A 17,254-nucleotide genomic window follows, 5' to 3' on the forward strand; every position below is an offset into this window, starting at 1 on the left:
TTAATAAGCTCAACCTATTTGGGCCTTTAATTATCATGTTGCAACCACTAAAATGGCCTTTTTGGGGGGATCTTGAATGATCTATTTCTTATTATTATTGCCCCGATAAGCAGTAGCAAATGGATGGATGGCAATTATTATTATTTAATATTTTTAGTACCAAAATGAGGACTTAAAGTTTCATCACTATTATAATTATTGTTGTTTGATGATTTATTATTATTATTTTTATAATTATTATTCAAGAAATTAAATCAGCTTTAGTGGTCTTTTTATTGTTGTTCTTCTTCACTGTGATGGGGGAAGAATTTTTTTCTCATTATTTAATCATATTTTATTTTGAATTTTTTTAAAATATTTTCTTCAACGCAACCCGTAATTTTATTTTCACTAAATTCTTGTGATTTGTATCCAAAATATGTTTTTCCTGGTGGATTATGGCTTTGAAGACTCTCAACTCACATTTCTTATTTTCCACCATTAGTTGAGGTCCAACTGAAGTGATAAATTGGGTAATCATGGGAAACGCACTATAACAAGTCAGATGTACAGTGCATCAAAAATTATGAATTATAATGGGTGTCTTTGTGCCAAAAAATGGCATTATTACAAGATTTTAGTGTGAATCTCCCTCTCCCATTTGCAGAAATGTAGAAATTAAGCATGGTGCCATTTTGAAACGTCCACTCCCTCGTGTCCCCCCCTCCCATGCTTTTTCTTTGATGAAACACAAAAAAACATACGAATGCCAGAAAATTGACAAATAACACCAACAACAACTAAAGAAGACAACTAAATTAATAAATATTTTATTCAAAAGCTTTTTTTGTTTGTTTGTTTGAGTCCTCCCTCTTAGCTTTGCGGCTAGCCGCTGCTTCTGCTGCTGCTGAAGAGATTTTTTAAGTTGCACTCCAGCCCTGTAGTGGGCGCCCTTGAACCGTGTGTGCAATGGGAGGTTTTGAGGACAAGACAAAGCGTCAAATAACATACGTGAGCGAAAGGAAGGTCCAAGCTGAATCCGGGTTTATGTCGCAGCCACTCCATCAAACCTTTGCTGGCGGCCACCTCTCGCTCCATGGCCGCCATCTCTGGGTGGGGCGGCGTTGGCGCCGTTGCGGGCGCGGACGAGGGTGCAGGCGGCGCCGCTGGACATTCCGAGGACGAGGGAGACGGAGACGACGTGGAGGACGACACTGACGAATGGCTCAGAGACTCCACGCGACCCTGAACAAATGTGTACATACATACTGACATCAGTGGATAGAAAAAGTCTAAGCACCCCTGTTGAAATGAAAGTTTTTTGTGACTTAAAGACGTGAAACCAAGATCATATTTTCAAATCTTTTTCCAACATTGACGTAGAATAGAACTCATTAGAATTTAAAAAAAATATTTTAAGGTGAGAAACAAAAAATGACAATAACCTAGTTGCATAAATATGCACACCCTCAAAGTAATGCTTTGTGTTGCAGCACCTTTGCCCTTTATTTTTGGGTTTTAAGTCAGGGTAAACATTCCAAAGTAGATCAATATACAATAGTAAAGGTGATTAATTAATTGACAACAAACTGATTATCAAATCATAATCTAATTTAATTGTGTAAAACGTCATAATTTCAGGCTCTCAAGAGTAAATATGATCAGATTTCTGTCATCCTTCATGAAAGCAGCTTAATTATATTTGTTCCAAATAGCAGCCAGCGTGAGCGTTTTAACTTTCTGCTAGAAAGAAAGCCTAGCAAAACATTAGAATTTTGCTGAAGCAAAAATGACAGGAAAAACCTACTAGAACAGTGCAACCAACAATCACATGATCTCAGTTGGGTTTTTTCCACCTCCCCTCTATAAACGATGTATTGTTTTTCCAACTGAGTTGCACGTTTTAGGACACATTGAAATGAGAGCAGATGGGAGCTTTTGCTGTAATGAAGCCAAAGTGTGGAATGATTCACCTGTGTCGTGTCAGGGACGTGCATGACTTGAGCTTTGGTGAACTCCGAGTAGAGCGCCTCCACGTTTCTCCTTCGTCCCCGTCTCCTCCTCAGACAGTCGTCCCCCCTCAGACTCCCGTTGACAATTTGTCCAGTCACAGGGTGGATGAGTCCAGCCTGTAGGATTCCCGCCATGTCCATTCCCGCTGAGCCCGACATGGGCGCCGTAATGGGCGGCGGCGGCGGCGGCGGGGGCAGCTTGCGCGCGGGGTCCCCTGACCCGGACGCGACAGAGTCGCCCGGCGACTTGCTGAGATCCATGGCCGCCTCCTGCCAACCGTTCATCAACAGGGCGCCGGCACGCTGATTGGCCGACGCGTCCCCTCCGGTGGTCCTACCTAAAGACGCCGCCGCCTTCCCCGCTAGCGCCTTGGCGGCCGCCATCGCCGCCGCTTCGTAGTCGAAGGAGCGGCGCCCGGCGGAGCGCTTGAGTTCGGGAAGGAAAGCCGGCGCCACCAGTCTCTCCTGTAAGAGAGGGAGGGAGGTGAGGCGCCAAGCCCCGCGGCCGCCGCCCCGCCCCGAGTACTGCCAGGGTGGACAAGACACACAAGAACGATGGGCGGGTTAAAACACAAAACCACAACACCCACAAGCAACACACCATTTGCTAGACACAAGCTCAATTTGGGCATTTGACATTTGGGCGACGGGTCTATTATGAGCGCACCCACAACAACAACAACAACAACAACAACAAAAGTCACATTCAGCCATGACTCAAATAACACAGAAAAGCGGACATTTTAGGCTCAACTGGATTCAATGAAGCCAATTTCACTTACTGACTTCAAATTTAGTACTTACTAGAGGTGCAACGATTCATTGTAGTGCTGTCACAATCCAATATTTTTAGAATCGATTCATCTATCGGCTATTCAATCGATTCATTGATTCATCCAATTCATTTTCATTTTGCATTCAAGCGTATCACAAAAGCTTTTTTTTTGCTGATTACTATTTATTAACCAGTGATTGTTTTTTATTTTGTACTTACGTATTCATATTAAGGATTTAAAAAAAAAAAAAAAAGAGGGGGGGGGGGTTGTACTATGTTACCGGTCATTGTTTTCCAAAGTAAAAACAGATGTCTGCCAATGTCAAATTTTTCTTCTTTCATGAAGGATTACAGAAATCTATTGTTGATATGCTGAAATTTGAATTTGGACAATTTTAAATTAAACATTTCTCAGAACTTGATTATTAAAAATAGCAGTTGATTAATTTGATAATTAATTATTTGCCGATTAATCCATTAATTAAGTCTGACAGCTCTAATTAATTGACAACTAATCTATTATCAAATGAATTGATACATATTTTGGATAATCAATCAACCTTTTACAAACCTTTCTCCACTATCAATTTGGTTTGGTTCACTGATGGATGGGCATATTTTTTCCATAATTAAAGTCATTTCTAGCTGCAGCCCTAGCATGCTTACCATGAGAAGACGCAGGAGGTCGGCCATTTTGGTTTGCACCAAGCATTTTTGGTAAATTTTGCACATTTCCAAGGGTCCATCAATTTTTGGAACACTCGGCTCTGAAACCAGTTTTATTTAGAGACATGTCTATTATGAGGAGACTCGCTGGATTTAAAACATAATTCAAAAAGCAAAAAGAAATCTGGCCTGGAAGCCAGGTTGACGAAACAATAAGAAATGTGGTAGACCTACAAAAAGTTATTCCAGAAAAGATACAGTCTGCCATAAGTCGGATATTTGGGACTTTGGAAGCGAGTTCCAAATTCCAACCTGATATACCTTTTTACAGTGTCTAAAGATCCTTGAAAGCATTCATTCCAATTCCTGGTGAAGATGGCGCTTCAGCACGCACGCACGCACGCACGCACAGACAAATGGCAAGACGTCAAGCAGATACTGAAACTGGCTCACCTTGGGCAGCCTGGTGAGAGGAGGCGGAATGATGGGGAAGGCCAGGCCCGGGTTGGCGTGCTGGATCCTGGCCTGGACGGAGGAGAACGAGGACGAGGAGGAGGTGCTGGCGGAGGTGCCGGGGAGGAAGGCGCTCCGCTGAAGGTGTTGCTGGGCAAAGTGGTTGGCGGCGCCCGAAGCCGGCGGGTCGTACTGGTCGCTGGACGAAGGCCATTTCCCCTTGAGGATGGCGTGGCAGATGCTGTCCAGGCGGTTGATGATCACGCGGTCCTGCCGGGAACAAACAAACATGTGCGCCTCAACTTGAGACACGAAACCCAACTTGATGAACAACAAGCTCCAAATGTGCTTTTTAAAACCACAAAGGCTTCCCGAAACCCTCATTTGAAACTAAAAACATTCAATTGAAGCTGTATCCCCGCCTTCTTGAGACCTCTCAAAACTCTCATTCTCAAGCCTTCGTGAGAAGCTGAACTTCAAAGAAAAACTTGGAATCCCTGATCCCGACGACTTGAAAGACAACCGCAGACTTCAAACCCGAATTTGAAAGTCTGGCTTCTTGAAACCCGAATTTGAAAGCCTTAACAATGGTTCAAAAGTCACATTTGAAACCTTACCTCTAATCCTTACACTGAATCCCTAAAACTCATGTTCAACCCAAATTTGAGACAATAGCTGAAAACATCAAAGTTGGCTTCTTGAAACAGCAACTTGAAAATTTACCGCAACTTCTTGTATGAATTTCTAACTCTAAATTTGATATCCCGACCAAGGATTGCTACTGCAATTTGAAAGCTTCTTGAAACTCTAATCTGATATCCTAGCCTTGCCTTCTTTAAAACCTTACCGTAAATCTCAACATTGAGACCATAAAAATCCTCATTTGAAACCATAACTCAAAACAGTAACTTAAAACTTGAAGTGGTACATTTTTGACGAGGAATAAGGGGTGGGACTCGATAAGTCATTTGACTTCTTCCTACACCCTTTTCGAACAGAATCTTGTTTGTTTTTATTGAATACTGGTAGAACACAATGTCATAACAAAAAAATTATTATTTTTTTTATTATGTTGTGTATGTACATGTGTATGCGTGAATTTCTTTTCTTTTCGAATAAACATTGTGTCTTCAAAACCCTAAAAATACCTTCTTGAGCTAAAGCTAAACCCTGACTTCTTGAAACCCTAACCTAAATTGAAGGCCTACCCTCGTGAGAAATAAGTGTTTGTCATCGAAGTAGCGTCAAATCCTGTGAATAACTCGCACCCCCCGCCAGCATTTTGTTTTTTTCCCCTGCATTTGTGTATAACCCGTTGCCCCGATGGAAATGTCAATTGTTTGCGATACCTTGGGCCAGTCGGAGTAGGAGTAAAGCGCTTTTTCCTGGAGCAGCTGCGCGATGGTGGGCTCGCGGGCGTCGTGGATTTCGGGCAGCTCGCACACGGAGAAGGGAGCCGCGAAGCCGGGACTTCCCGAATTGTCGTCCACGGCCGCCACTGGAACACAACGCGGAATTCTAATCTTAGCAAGTTATCGTAGTAAAACAAACAAGCAAAAAAAGGTTATCGTGCAAGATCTCAGCAATGGATGATTGCGCTTAATCAGTCTTTAAGAGAAAAGTGAAAGTATGGAAAATCCAATCTGAGTACAAAAGCAGAACTTGTTGACGTGCGTCTTTTGAGCGATCCTTACCCGGCGAGGAGGACGCGTCCTCGTTCTTGGGCTGACCTCTGAGCTCCACAGTGAGGTCGACCCGCTCCGTCTTGGCCTCCAAAAAGTCCCGGCCGCTCTCGGCCTTGACACCACTTAGGTCCAGACCCTCCGGCTTGGTTTCTTCGGCCGTGGGCCGGAGGACTTCCCCTTCAACGCGGCGGCTGTCCGTCTCGACGGATTTGGAATCGGCTCCTTCCGATTCGGCGGCGTCTTCGGACTTGACGGAGCTCGTCTCGGGGTCCCGGTCTCGGGTCTTGATCCGGAACTCCGGAATCTCCTCCGAGGGCGGACCCGCCGCCTCTTCCCGGTGGTCCGTCGTGGCGCCGTCTAGAAGACAGAAGCGCTCCACCACCTGGTCTCCGTTGTGGATTCCGTCTCCTTGCAGAAGCTCCCTGGGAGCCTCGGCCATCAAGTCGGTCACGCTCATCCGCTCCTCCTCTTCCTCCTCCTCCTCCTCTTCCTCTGCAAACATTAAGGTGTCCACCTCCTCCATGGGACACATGAGGTCCGGACAAAGCTGGTTAGGGACCTCCATGCCGTCCGACGACGGGGGCTCGCCGGCGTCCAGGTGTGCCAAGTCTAAAGGCAGGCGCAGACTCGGAAGACGGGCTGCCGCGTCACAGATACCAAAAATTGAGCAGTGAGACGGGCTTGAAAACCACAACTTGAAACACTAAACCTCGCTTGAAACTTTAACATAAAGCTTGAAGACGAGCAGAATCCTGCGCCCTTTTTCTTTCTTGGAAGTCTGCAAAAATCCAACCTAGACTTCAACTCGTATATAAAGCCATAAAGTCTTACTGAATTATAAAGTATGCAGGAGCAGAATTTCTAAGATGATTAATTTTGTTTTGAGTTTATTTTTCTTTTATTTCTTACTTGTTTGTAAATCCTAAAATGAGTTAAGTTTCATGCACAATAAGATAAAATGCCTCAAGAATCTTTCTTAAATTGAACCACATTTTTTTCCGCTCTGACTGACAAGTTCTTTTTACTTAAAATAAGATCATTCTGCTGATTTTAAGACACGTATTAATGATGTTAGCCTTGAGCGTTAACAGCCAGTTTGAAGTACTGCGAGGCTTCAAACAAGCATTTTCCACATTTGAAGATGACTAACCAACATCAAAGGCCCTGAACTGGAGTTTCATCAGTTGAATTTTCTTATTTTAAGATTTTGCATAATCTAGTAATCAGTTTGTGGTTACATTATATTTACTAAGATCATTTTTCCTCTTTCCAGTAAATACCAACTAGGGCTGCTCGATTATGAAGAAAATATGAATCACAATTATTTTGGCAATAATTTAAATCACAATTAGGATTATTTATTGTTTGGTACAAAACAAGAAAATATTTAACGTTTAAACATACTTATTAAGACAAATGAAATGATTTCAATCACTATAGTTATACAAGTTCCTTTTGTCATTGAGTTATTTTTAAATGTAAAAAAAAAGAGGAAATGTATCAATTTAAACAACTCAAAATTAGTATCAATAAAATTAGTATCGATAATCTCGTGAGAAACCTCCAAAACCTGCAGGACTCCGGCCCTCCAGGACCCAGTTTGCCCACCTCTGGGTTATGGTGTAACAATTGAAATTGTAATTGAATTTCCATTAATTGCAAAGTCCCAAATGCAATTACAAATGGCTTAGGTTCGGGGTGATCGCCCCGCTTGACACTCAACTTAAAGTACAAATAAAGACCGACACACAAAGGTTTGAATTTACTTCAAAATAAGGCCATTTGACATTTAAAAATAAGCGTTTATGGCTTATTTGAAGATGAAATGTACTTGATTTGTTGCTTAGAATAAGCGTATAAAGCTTATTTGTTATTTGTTTCTCGTAAATTGACGCTCAAAACGAGTGCCGTTACGGAGACGTGTTTTTGCAGTGTTACTTGTAGTAGCGATGCGTAGCGCGTGCCGATACCTTCGTGCGCGTCACATTGGTCCTCAAGTAGAAGCTGGTCTTTTTCCACGCCGACGTCTTGGCCCTTGACATCAAACTTGAAGTCGCCTCCGCCGGCGCTGCCAGTTGTGACGTCCTCCTCGCGGCTCGTCATGTCTGGGGGGGAGAGCGGGGGCTGGGGGGGAATGTAGGGCGGCAAGGGGCTCGCCGCCAGGTCGCTTTGGTCCACGCCGGCTTCTTCGCTCACGCCGATGTCCTGATCAAAAGCAAAGAAATCAACAATGTACTTGGCCACTGGAGCACGGCTTGTGTTGGGACGTGTACGTCTCGTGGATCTTTCCGATCGTGAATCACGCTGTCGACACGAGCGTAACTCCCGTTAAGAGGCGCAAACCTTGAAGAGCATGAAGCTGGCCGACTCCACCGAGTCGGCGGCCGAGGGGCGAGAGGGCGAGGACGAGGGAGGGAGGCCCAGACACTCCTCCAGGGTCCCGTCCCCGCCGCCATCGCCGTCCCCCCGCGGAGCCTCCTCGTCGTCCTCCTCCAGGAAGCCCGTCGGTCCCAGGATGGGGTCCGACTCGTTGAACATGTGCTGAGCCGGGCTGGAGTGGTCCGTCCCGTCCCAGGGTGCCTGCACGCAGTGCTCGTTCAGTACGGGCGGGGGGGGCACGGCAGAAAGAAACCACACTGCTCGTGACTCAAGTCAGCTTTTCAGGACCTTTGTGTCCTCTCACGCTTTTTTGCTTTATAAGATTCCATGTGGCACGTGGCCGTCACACGTTGTCACACGTTGTCACGTCTCTCACTCAGTGCTGCTTTTGCTACGCTTTCTCACTGCTGGCAAAATATATAAGCCTCTGCACTTGCAAATTGTACTCCACCTTAATTACATTTCAGAAGTTAGACGAAGTTTAGTAGGGCTGGGCTAAAAACAAAAAATCTAATCATCTATATCCAATTTTCCTTTCGAGCGGGATATCGATTCATAAAACAATGAATACATTACTTTAAGATCTCTTTTTCCCCCCATAAATGAACAAGAAAACAGAATTTTAAAAGCTGAACCATTTTCTTGAAATTTACCGTTCACATGACTTTAAAAGTATTTTCTTACATTTATGAAAGACATGACTTATTGTACTTAATGACAATTCAGAATATTTACAAATTTACAATTATTGAATTAGAATGATAAAAACATTTCATCTCATCCATGCTGATGTCAATGTTTGTGTAACACTAAGTGATGATAACAAGTGTTATTTTCACGAATAAATACATCATTTAACCAGTTACTGCCTTTAATGTTTGTGACGTTATTTATCATGTCTGTGATAATTAAGAAGAATAGATGTTCCATAAGTAATCAATATCGGCTTGACCTGAAAATGGATCGAATCGAAAAAAATCAAAATCCAACTGAACTCTTGTGAATCGAAATCGAATCGATTGAGGAAATTTGAATCGACACCCAGCCCTACAACTTAGAATGTAATAATAATGTCAGAAAATTTGCACTCGATTAAAAATGTTTTTTTACTAACTAATCTGTTCCCACCTTACTTAAATGTATTTTTTTAAACAAATGATTGAGCAATCTAAAGGGTTGTAAATGGCTTGCTCAGGTGTTGCACATCGGCGCTTGTGGCAGATATTTGAAGCATATTGAAAGCCTTCAAATTTAGAAATCCTGCATACAAACACATTTGATGTCACCTGAAATCACGTACTCGTCATTGAGCGTATTTGCCAAAGCAGAAGAACCAAAAAGCCACCGTCACGGCCACTCGGCCTCATTTGCAGCTTTTGCGGGACGTGGGTCGCGCGGCGTCTTGTCGCCCGTTCGCTTTTGTCGGGTGACGCGAGTGAGCCAAGTACCTGCAGCTGATCCAGCTCCACGGACGGCGCCAGCAGCCCGGTCTCCTCGGACGATCCCTGCTCGCCCACCAGCACGTCGCTCCTCAGCTCGGAGCGGAGGTCGGCCCCGCCCAGTCGGCCGTACGAGTTGAGCATGCTCTGACCACCCGCCGCCGAGTTGAAGGGGAAGCCGTTCAGGGCGTCCTTGGAGGCCTTGCCCCCGTGCAGCGCCTCCGCAGACATGGGGTCCAGGTCGGCCAGGCTCTCGTCTAACGGGGGGCAGTCCAGGAAGTCCCCCCGAGAGGCGGAAACCATTCCCAGACCTGGTGAGGTGGCCTCGTCCAGCGGGGGCGGAGGAGGAGCGTGCAGGTGAGAAGAGGAAGAGGACGAGGGCGAAGACGAGGGAGCGGAGGGAGCGGCGGCCTGCTGGGAGATCTGCTGAGGGTATTCTGGAGGCTGGGGGGAGTCGTACAGGCAGCAGTGGGGGGGAGGAAGCTGAGGAGGGGAGCAGATCCATTTAGAGGTGCAACCATTCATTGACAACATCATCAAACCGATCCAGAATCATTTTTGGATCATCGATGACTCGTTTCGATGACTTTTTTTCCTTTAAAATTGTCCAAATGCTCGGAATTTCAGCTCCACAACAGCAAATAATCTCCGATTTCTGAAGTTCTCCATGGAAGTGCACTGATTATCTTTGTTTTGAACTCAAATTAAATCATTGCTTTTCCTTTGGAAAACAACGATCACTACTTTTGCCGATTTTACTCAGCCAACCAGTAAGTGAATCATAATGAATTCATCTTTATGCGGTGCTGATTTGAAATAATGTCCTGATTTGGGGGGGAAAGGGGATGGAAATGAATACTTAAAAAAAATATCTAATTCATCGATTAACTGAAAATATAATTGACAGATTAATCGATCATTAGTCCATTATTTAGCACAGTGGTGCCTTGAAATACATATTCCAGCAATAAATCCAATAATTGGATACAATTGGATTAGCATTAAAAGCTATTGCAAATATTTTTTTCCATTTGCTGCTTATTAGGAGAATATTGTTATTTGGTATTGATGAAAACGTCAATGATGACACAAAAGTACATAAACAATCATACGAGATGGAGTGACGTCGTCGGCAACCTTTTTGAAAGTGATTGATGCCAAGAAGGGCGACTTCCGGTAGTTTGCACTTTTGAGGCTACTACTGTTGCAAACAAACATTGTTTCTTCAATGATTGCATTAAATGATTACTGATTATTATTTTTATTAAAAAGCAAGAGCATATTTCAGTTCATATTTACATTGGAAATTTGTATCGTCCCAATCAGGGCAGCATCAGGGAACTTGGGTTGGAATAAGGTAGAACTAGAAACATACTTCTTTTTTTTTCTAATGAAAGAATGGGACGCCATCTTTCATGTGGTACCCACCATGTTTATGTCGTCCGAGCACACAATATATATTCTGCCTGCCTTGAAAGAGGACTGAAAATGCTCAAAATCGGCTGGCACTGTCGGGGTTGTTTTTTGGATAACGTGTGGCAGTAAAAGAGTTAATGTAATGTATACATGTATTTAAGGCAAGCTCTTGTTTATGTTTAACAAATGTAAAACATCATAAATCATGCTGTTTCCAATGTGGATACTGTAAATGTTTAGGATGGTATGGCGAGAAACGTTTCTTGGGAGGAGCAATATGGCGGCCTCGCCGCTTCAAAAGTCTTGGCCTATCGGCTATCCAGTCAAATATTCAGATCAGTGTGTTTTTGGTGACAAATTAGCATTTTAACATGGCTAGAAGCTCCAAAAAGTTGCTTTTTCACATGACTGTCCCTCTCATTGAGACGTTGAACGTGGTGGGCGCCGTCCAGGCTTTTCTGCGTGCCCCCAAAAACCACGTACCCTGTGAAGGTGTGAGGCGTGGTGTCCCCTCACGTAGTTGCGGTGGGCCTCCAGGAAGCCGAGCTGCGGGTCGTTGAGGATGTAGAAGTCGGTGCGACTCAGGCCGTGTCGCGCCGCCCCCACCAGGAGGTCGCGGTCGTGCTTGGCCGTCTCCCACCACACGGGGAGGTAGAGCGACGGCCGGCACAGCTGCAGGCGGGCCGACAGCAGCGGGTGGCGGAGGACCTGAGGACCACCGGGACGTCAGCCACCACCGGGACAACTCGCTCGGCGGCGCTCGTTTCGTCACCTGCTCGCGGATCTTGCGCAGAAGCTCGATGCGGTATAAGGTCCGAGCGGCTCGCTCTTCTGTCAGCGGCTCCACCGGAACGGCCGTTCCGTCCGCCAAAGCTGAGACGGTGAGACAAAAGCGTCAGACGGAGACCAAAGCGAGACGAGCGGACGGCCGCCATCAAGGTGACAACCTTCTTCCTTCCTGGGCGGAAGCTTGCAGGCGGCGCGGCACATGTTGACGAACGAGTTGAAGTATCTTTCCAGGCTGTCGTCCGTCTTGCGCTCCAGTCGCGCCAGCACGCGAAACTGCGACCAGTCGAAGGCCTTCCTCTCGGGATCGAAGGCCACGCCGAAGGACGACACCGTGCGGTAGAAGTCCATCTGCTCGCGACGGCTCCATCTGCCACACGGCACACACCGAGTTGCAATGCCTTTCATGCACATCCACCACAAACAAACACAAGAAAAAAAAACTCTGCCCGTGCCTTTCACACAGAGAAACGGCGAAATTGGTGATTTCATTCTGTCAGTCCCTTTCAAATGGATTTTTACCTGCCAGACACTTCAACACAGAACTCTGCTAAATGTATCTCCCTGAAACTTTAACCCAGAAACATGCAAATTGTTGATTTTATTCCACCTGTGCCTTTCACACAGAAATCTTGCAATTTGTCACTTTTGAATCTGCCTGTGCATTTCACAACTGCAAATTTTGGATTTTTGTCTGCTTGTCCCTTTCACATTGAGAAACTGCAAAATTTGTGATTTCATTGTATCTGTGCCTTTCACACACAAATTGTCAAATTGTTGATAACCTGCTCAAACCTTTAACGCAGAATTGTTCTAAATTCATTTCATCTCCTGGCGCCTTTCACACAGAAACCGGCAAATTGCCAATGTTATTCCACCTGTGCCTTTCACACGGAAATCTTGAAAATTGTCACTTTTTAATCTGCCTGTGCATTTCACGCAGATACACACAACTGCAAATTTTGGATTTTTGTCTGCTTGTGTCATTCACACAATGAAACTACAGAGATTGTATTTTTGGGTCCGTCTGTGCCTTTCACACAAAGATCTGCAAAATTGATGTTAATCTGCCTGTGCCTTTCATGCCGAACTCTGCAAACGTGTTGGCAAAGTTACGCATCAGTCTTCCTCTCACCTTCTCTGCCACTCCATAAAAACGGCATCCGATTCGGCGTGGGTGGCGGAGCAGCGCCTCAACTCCTCGCTCAGCTGCCAGGCCAGCGGCCCCCCGTGCCCCAGGGGGGCGCCAGCGCCCGCCACCCCCAGGCTCGCCAGGCCGTCGTGGAGCAGAAAGTCGGGGCGCAGAAGGGGCTCGCGTCGCAGCGTGAAGCGCTGGTAGGCAGTGATGAGGCGGCGCAGGCGGGCAGTCAGTGCTGGGCCAGCGGGCCAGAGGGGGCGCGCGTGGACCACGTGCAGGGCCGCCACCCCCGTGCCGCTAACCGCCCCCCCGCCAAATGTCGTCGTCACCAGCGTGGCGTCCTGGGCGCACAAGTCGGCGGCCGACGCGTGCGAGTCCGCTGAATGTCAAAGGTAAACAACATCACCGTTAGACTGGTCTGACTTTCACACAGAGACCGACAGAAGTGGTGATTTTTTTCTCATCTGCCTGCACCTTTCACACAAAAACTGTTGTTCTCTTATGTGCTTGTTTGGCATTCACACATAGATCTGCAAAATTGTTTAGTTTTTTTTACCTGCCTGTGTCTTTTTCTGACAGATTTGCAACTGCCTTTTACGAAGAGATATTGCAAAAGAGTTTGTCTATATCTGCCTGTGCTTTTCATACAGAGATCAGCAAAACAGTGTGTTTTTTTCTCCTGCTTTTAATTTTCAGACAGAGATCTGCAAGTGGCTATCACACAGAGATCCTGCTAAATTGTTTTTCTTTTCATCTGCTTGTTTGCCTTTCGCACGAGGATCAGCAAAATTTATTAATTTTTTTACCTGCCTGTGCCATTCCGACAGATTTTCAAGTGCCTTTTATGAAGAGATGTAAAAAATTGTTCATGGTTATCTGCCTGTCACACAGAAATCTTGCATAATTAGACGATAATATATATATTTTTTTTTTAATTTTTTTTATTTTTATCTACTGGTGCCTTCCGAGTCTCCAAAAGGTTGTAAGGCGTGCATGAAAGGGGCCACTGACCTGTCGCAGCACCGCTGTCCGGCTTGTCGGAGGCGTCGGTGCTCAAGCAGCTCTCCTCTCCCTGATAAAAGGAGCGCAAATGTCACAGAGTGGATGATACGAGGACAAGGAAGGACGAGGACGTACGTACCTTGCTGTTGTCGTCTCTGTCTTCTCCTCCTTCACTTTTACTGTTTGTGCTGTCGCTGACGTCGTCCACTTTGGCAACGCTGATCAAAACACACACACACACACACGCATTTATTCTTGTCTTTTCCTACGGCTTCCGGTTGTCTCTTCTGTCCGTCTCCTGTTTTATTGATGTCTTTGTCCCCGCTCCAACAACAAACCTGCAGATGTTATTGGCATTGCTATCCTGCGTTAATGATTTTGATGCTCTTTCATGAAATTAACTGAACTTGCCAACACATTTTAATTCAATAAACTTTTTCATTTTTGATGGACTGTGCAATGAAATTCTCACAGGTTATTTCTAAGGTTTGAGCAATATGGATTTTTGTTTTAGGCCAGTGCCAATTTTTGGCAAGTAGAGGGGGGTTAAACTAAATATATTGATTTATAACTTTTCTTTTTGGTTCCCAGAATGCATTGCATGTTGCATAAATACTTTTAATCAATGGACTTGAATCCTTCTCAAATGTTTGTGTTACCGGTAGTTGAACATATTTATTAAGAATGGGACAAGATCTGGTACGATTAGAACGCCACGATATGTCTCATCCCTGCACAGCACGAGATCTTTTTTTCCTTTCCCCCCCGAGTCACTTATTTAGCGTACACTGTCATGAAGACAGTTGCAGCTACACCTGCTCAGAACGCTAACACGTAGTGAGGCTAACTTCAAATTCATAAATGTTACTATACCAATAAGATATGGCCATCGTACTTTGAAGTTCTGGAACTCGTCGTCACAGCAACGCAACGTCGTCGCCTTGGTCATTTAAAAAAATATATATGTACTACAAATTTTGTAGAAATCTCGTCTCGTTGAATCAATCTGGTGCGACATCTCGTCTCGTGGGATTTGGGTCTCGTCCCATGCCAAGTGTTTATGTTTTCTTTATGTTGTGTTTTATTTTATTGCTTTGTTTAAAATAAATTGTGACTTTAGGGTCTGCGCAAATCAGTGACAGCTTAGATTGGCCACTTGAGCACTGCTTGTAAAAATGAAGATTTGCTTTGTTTTGAATGACCTTCTCAACAAATGCAATTTCATATTCAAATGTTTAAGGATACAAGGTTATTGTATAGATTTGTGGGTAATAGCGGCGAGATAGTGACGGGTAACAGGTTGTTTTATTCAGTATTTCATACTTGCTCCACTGACCGACAGCAGAAAAAGAAAATATTTCAATGAGCAAAACGTTATTAGGAATTTAGCTACTGCGTATTTTAATAGAGCTAAATTCCTGTGTTGTTGCCAATTCTTTCTTTTTTTGGTGGCACTACCTGTCGGCAACGTCGGCGGCCGCCTCTCCTCCTCCCTGCTCGGCCGAGAGCGCGGTGACGTCGGGCATGCCGACCCTCTCCAGGAAGCACAAGTCGGCGTCGGCGCGCATGGCGTTGTAGCGCTCGTAGCCTGTTTGGGCGCACATTTCAAACACTTTTTCTTCTTCTTCTTCTGCAGCCAACAAACAAAGGTCATGTCAGGGAGCTCACCGTGCTTGTGAACGCCGACGAGCAGAGACTTGTCTGCCTCGGCGTCCCACCACGACGCCGGAATCTCGATGTAGTCGATGTCAGGCAGCGACACGTCCAGTTTGCTGGAGTCATAGGACGGATATGAACGTCCAGGTCATGTTTGTAAATGAGAATGAGTTCTCAAACATTTTACCTGGTTAAATAAAGGTTCAATAAAAATAAATAGATCAATAAATATAAAGGGTCAGCGTGGACCTCTGGCATTATAACATTAGAGGGGGTGGGGGGGGGCTGGCAGAAAAATGCAATGAAACGATGACCAAATATAACAACTAGCACGCTGTCCGATATTTATGGCTTAGTACGTCTGGCATTTAAAAATGTTGTCTCAGTTTTACTCCAGTTTCAATCCCGCTTGTTAGTTTTTATTTAGTCCATTGATTGTCGACTATAAATCTAGCGTTTTAGTCTTTATTTTAGTTCAAGAAAACGTAATTTTATTCGTCTATTTAGTCCAAAACGGTTTAGTCAGGAACATCATTTTACCCCTGTATATTTCTTGTCAGTAGATTATGTTGAACATTTCGGATCTAAAACTATTTCACATCAAATTTTCTCTCATCTTTTTGATGAAAAACAACTTCACGCACAATTACTGTATATCAACAAATGGCTACTACGGCTCCATGCTACGATCTTGTAAGTTAGCGGTCGGATTAACATTATTGTTGGAACGTTATTGCTGTTGGGTTAATGTTACATTCTAAATATATATATATATTTTTTTAACCTTTCACCGAGAATCCAAATCCTGTCTGTCCCTTGTGTTTGTGCATGTTGCACTCGCTCGCTGCAGATTTGAAAAGGGGGTGTGTCACATGACAGTTTCACAGTGACAGATTAGCAGAGACAAGATCTTACAAAATCATATCATCTCGTCTTTGTTCATGCTGAAATGTCCACAGATTTTAGTCCAGTTTTTATGAAGTGAAGTACATTTTCGTCTCATCTTCATTAGTCAACGAAAATGAAGACTGATTTAGTGCCAGTTATTGTTTATTAATGAGGGTTTTTAGTCCGGTGAAAAATGTGTGTTGACAACAATTCTTTTTGTTTAAAAAGGTGATGCCTGGTACCTGGCGGCCGTGCCCTCCAGAGCCTGAATGGCTGCTTCACCCAGAACCTCCACCTTCAGGTAGTACAACATCCTCACCCTCAGCAGAACCCTGCACACAAAAACATAAATAGCATCCAAAGTGAGAGAGAGCCGGAGGCCAATGCAGCAAACGCCGCCGATGGGGCCCCGCCAGGCGCAAATAGTGAACGTCCATCCAGCAGGTCGGCTCGCCATCAGGAGCGTCACATTTTTGTGTTTAAGCTTGAATTAGCTCCGCCGTCCGTCAGCAATGAATGTCCATGCGGAAACACGAAATATTGGTTCCGGCGTCTTCCGGGTCACGCAAATATGTTTTTTAAAATTACTGTGCAAAGTATTTTGATGTAAATATCGACTTTAACGGGCAAATCCGACTTAGTCGAAATTTGGGTTACACTGCCAGCATAGGAACAGAACTCCGCCGTAACTTGAGGACTCCCTGTACTTTTTCTTCCTGATGAAAGAAGAGACTCTAATCTTTATTTTGGTAGGTTCCATGTTTTTATAGCAATAGAACACAATATAGTGAAAATGGCTGGGAGTCATTGAGTTAATATGAAAAGAAAAATGCACTTAGCTGTCGCCAACGTCTTACAAGAGAAATTATGCCATCTAGTGGCAGAAAAATTACCTCTACACAAATCAATATCACACTCGTTTGTTTGTTTTTTTACAGTTAAGTACATCTTTTTATTTTAAGTCAATTTTATGAATTATT

The 17,254-nt window shown here is 44.5% G+C and overlaps 1 protein-coding gene across 6 annotated transcripts in view; it reads right to left on the reverse strand.

Annotated features, from left to right (window-relative positions):
* The window catches only part of chd6 (chromodomain helicase DNA binding protein 6), a 46,574-nt gene that overhangs the window by 8,162 nt on the left and 21,158 nt on the right, over positions 1 to 17,254 (reverse strand). For 4 of the 6 annotated variants that reach the window (XM_086085690.1, XM_086085692.1, XM_086085691.1 and 1 more), the window contains 17 exons: positions 16,517 to 16,606; positions 15,399 to 15,502; positions 15,189 to 15,318; positions 13,870 to 13,948; positions 13,740 to 13,800; positions 12,726 to 13,107; positions 11,752 to 11,960; positions 11,577 to 11,677; positions 11,288 to 11,512; positions 9,398 to 9,871; positions 7,914 to 8,150; positions 7,541 to 7,775; positions 5,580 to 6,209; positions 5,235 to 5,383; positions 3,886 to 4,155; positions 1,953 to 2,516; positions 991 to 1,224 (listed from right to left, as the gene is read on the reverse strand). In XM_086085690.1, the coding sequence (XP_085941816.1) occupies positions 991 to 1,224; positions 1,953 to 2,516; positions 3,886 to 4,155; positions 5,235 to 5,383; positions 5,580 to 6,209; positions 7,541 to 7,775; positions 7,914 to 8,150; positions 9,398 to 9,871; positions 11,288 to 11,512; positions 11,577 to 11,677; positions 11,752 to 11,960; positions 12,726 to 13,107; positions 13,740 to 13,800; positions 13,870 to 13,948; positions 15,189 to 15,318; positions 15,399 to 15,502; positions 16,517 to 16,606 (4,174 nt within the window). Of the gene's footprint in view, positions 1 to 990; positions 1,225 to 1,952; positions 2,517 to 3,432; positions 3,534 to 3,885; positions 4,156 to 5,234; positions 5,384 to 5,579; positions 6,210 to 7,540; positions 7,776 to 7,913; positions 8,151 to 9,397; positions 9,872 to 11,287; positions 11,513 to 11,576; positions 11,678 to 11,751; positions 11,961 to 12,725; positions 13,108 to 13,739; positions 13,801 to 13,869; positions 13,949 to 15,188; positions 15,319 to 15,398; positions 15,503 to 16,516; positions 16,607 to 17,254 lie in introns of those variants that run through there. The other 2 variants (XM_086085693.1, XM_086085694.1) reach the window with 2 other exon arrangements.

The sequence above is a fragment of the Leptonotus elevatus genome, chromosome 9, assembly GCF_054856555.1.
Source record: "Leptonotus elevatus isolate MCC_2025b chromosome 9, RoL_Lele_1.0, whole genome shotgun sequence".
Lineage (NCBI taxonomy): Eukaryota > Metazoa > Chordata > Actinopteri > Syngnathiformes > Syngnathidae > Leptonotus > Leptonotus elevatus.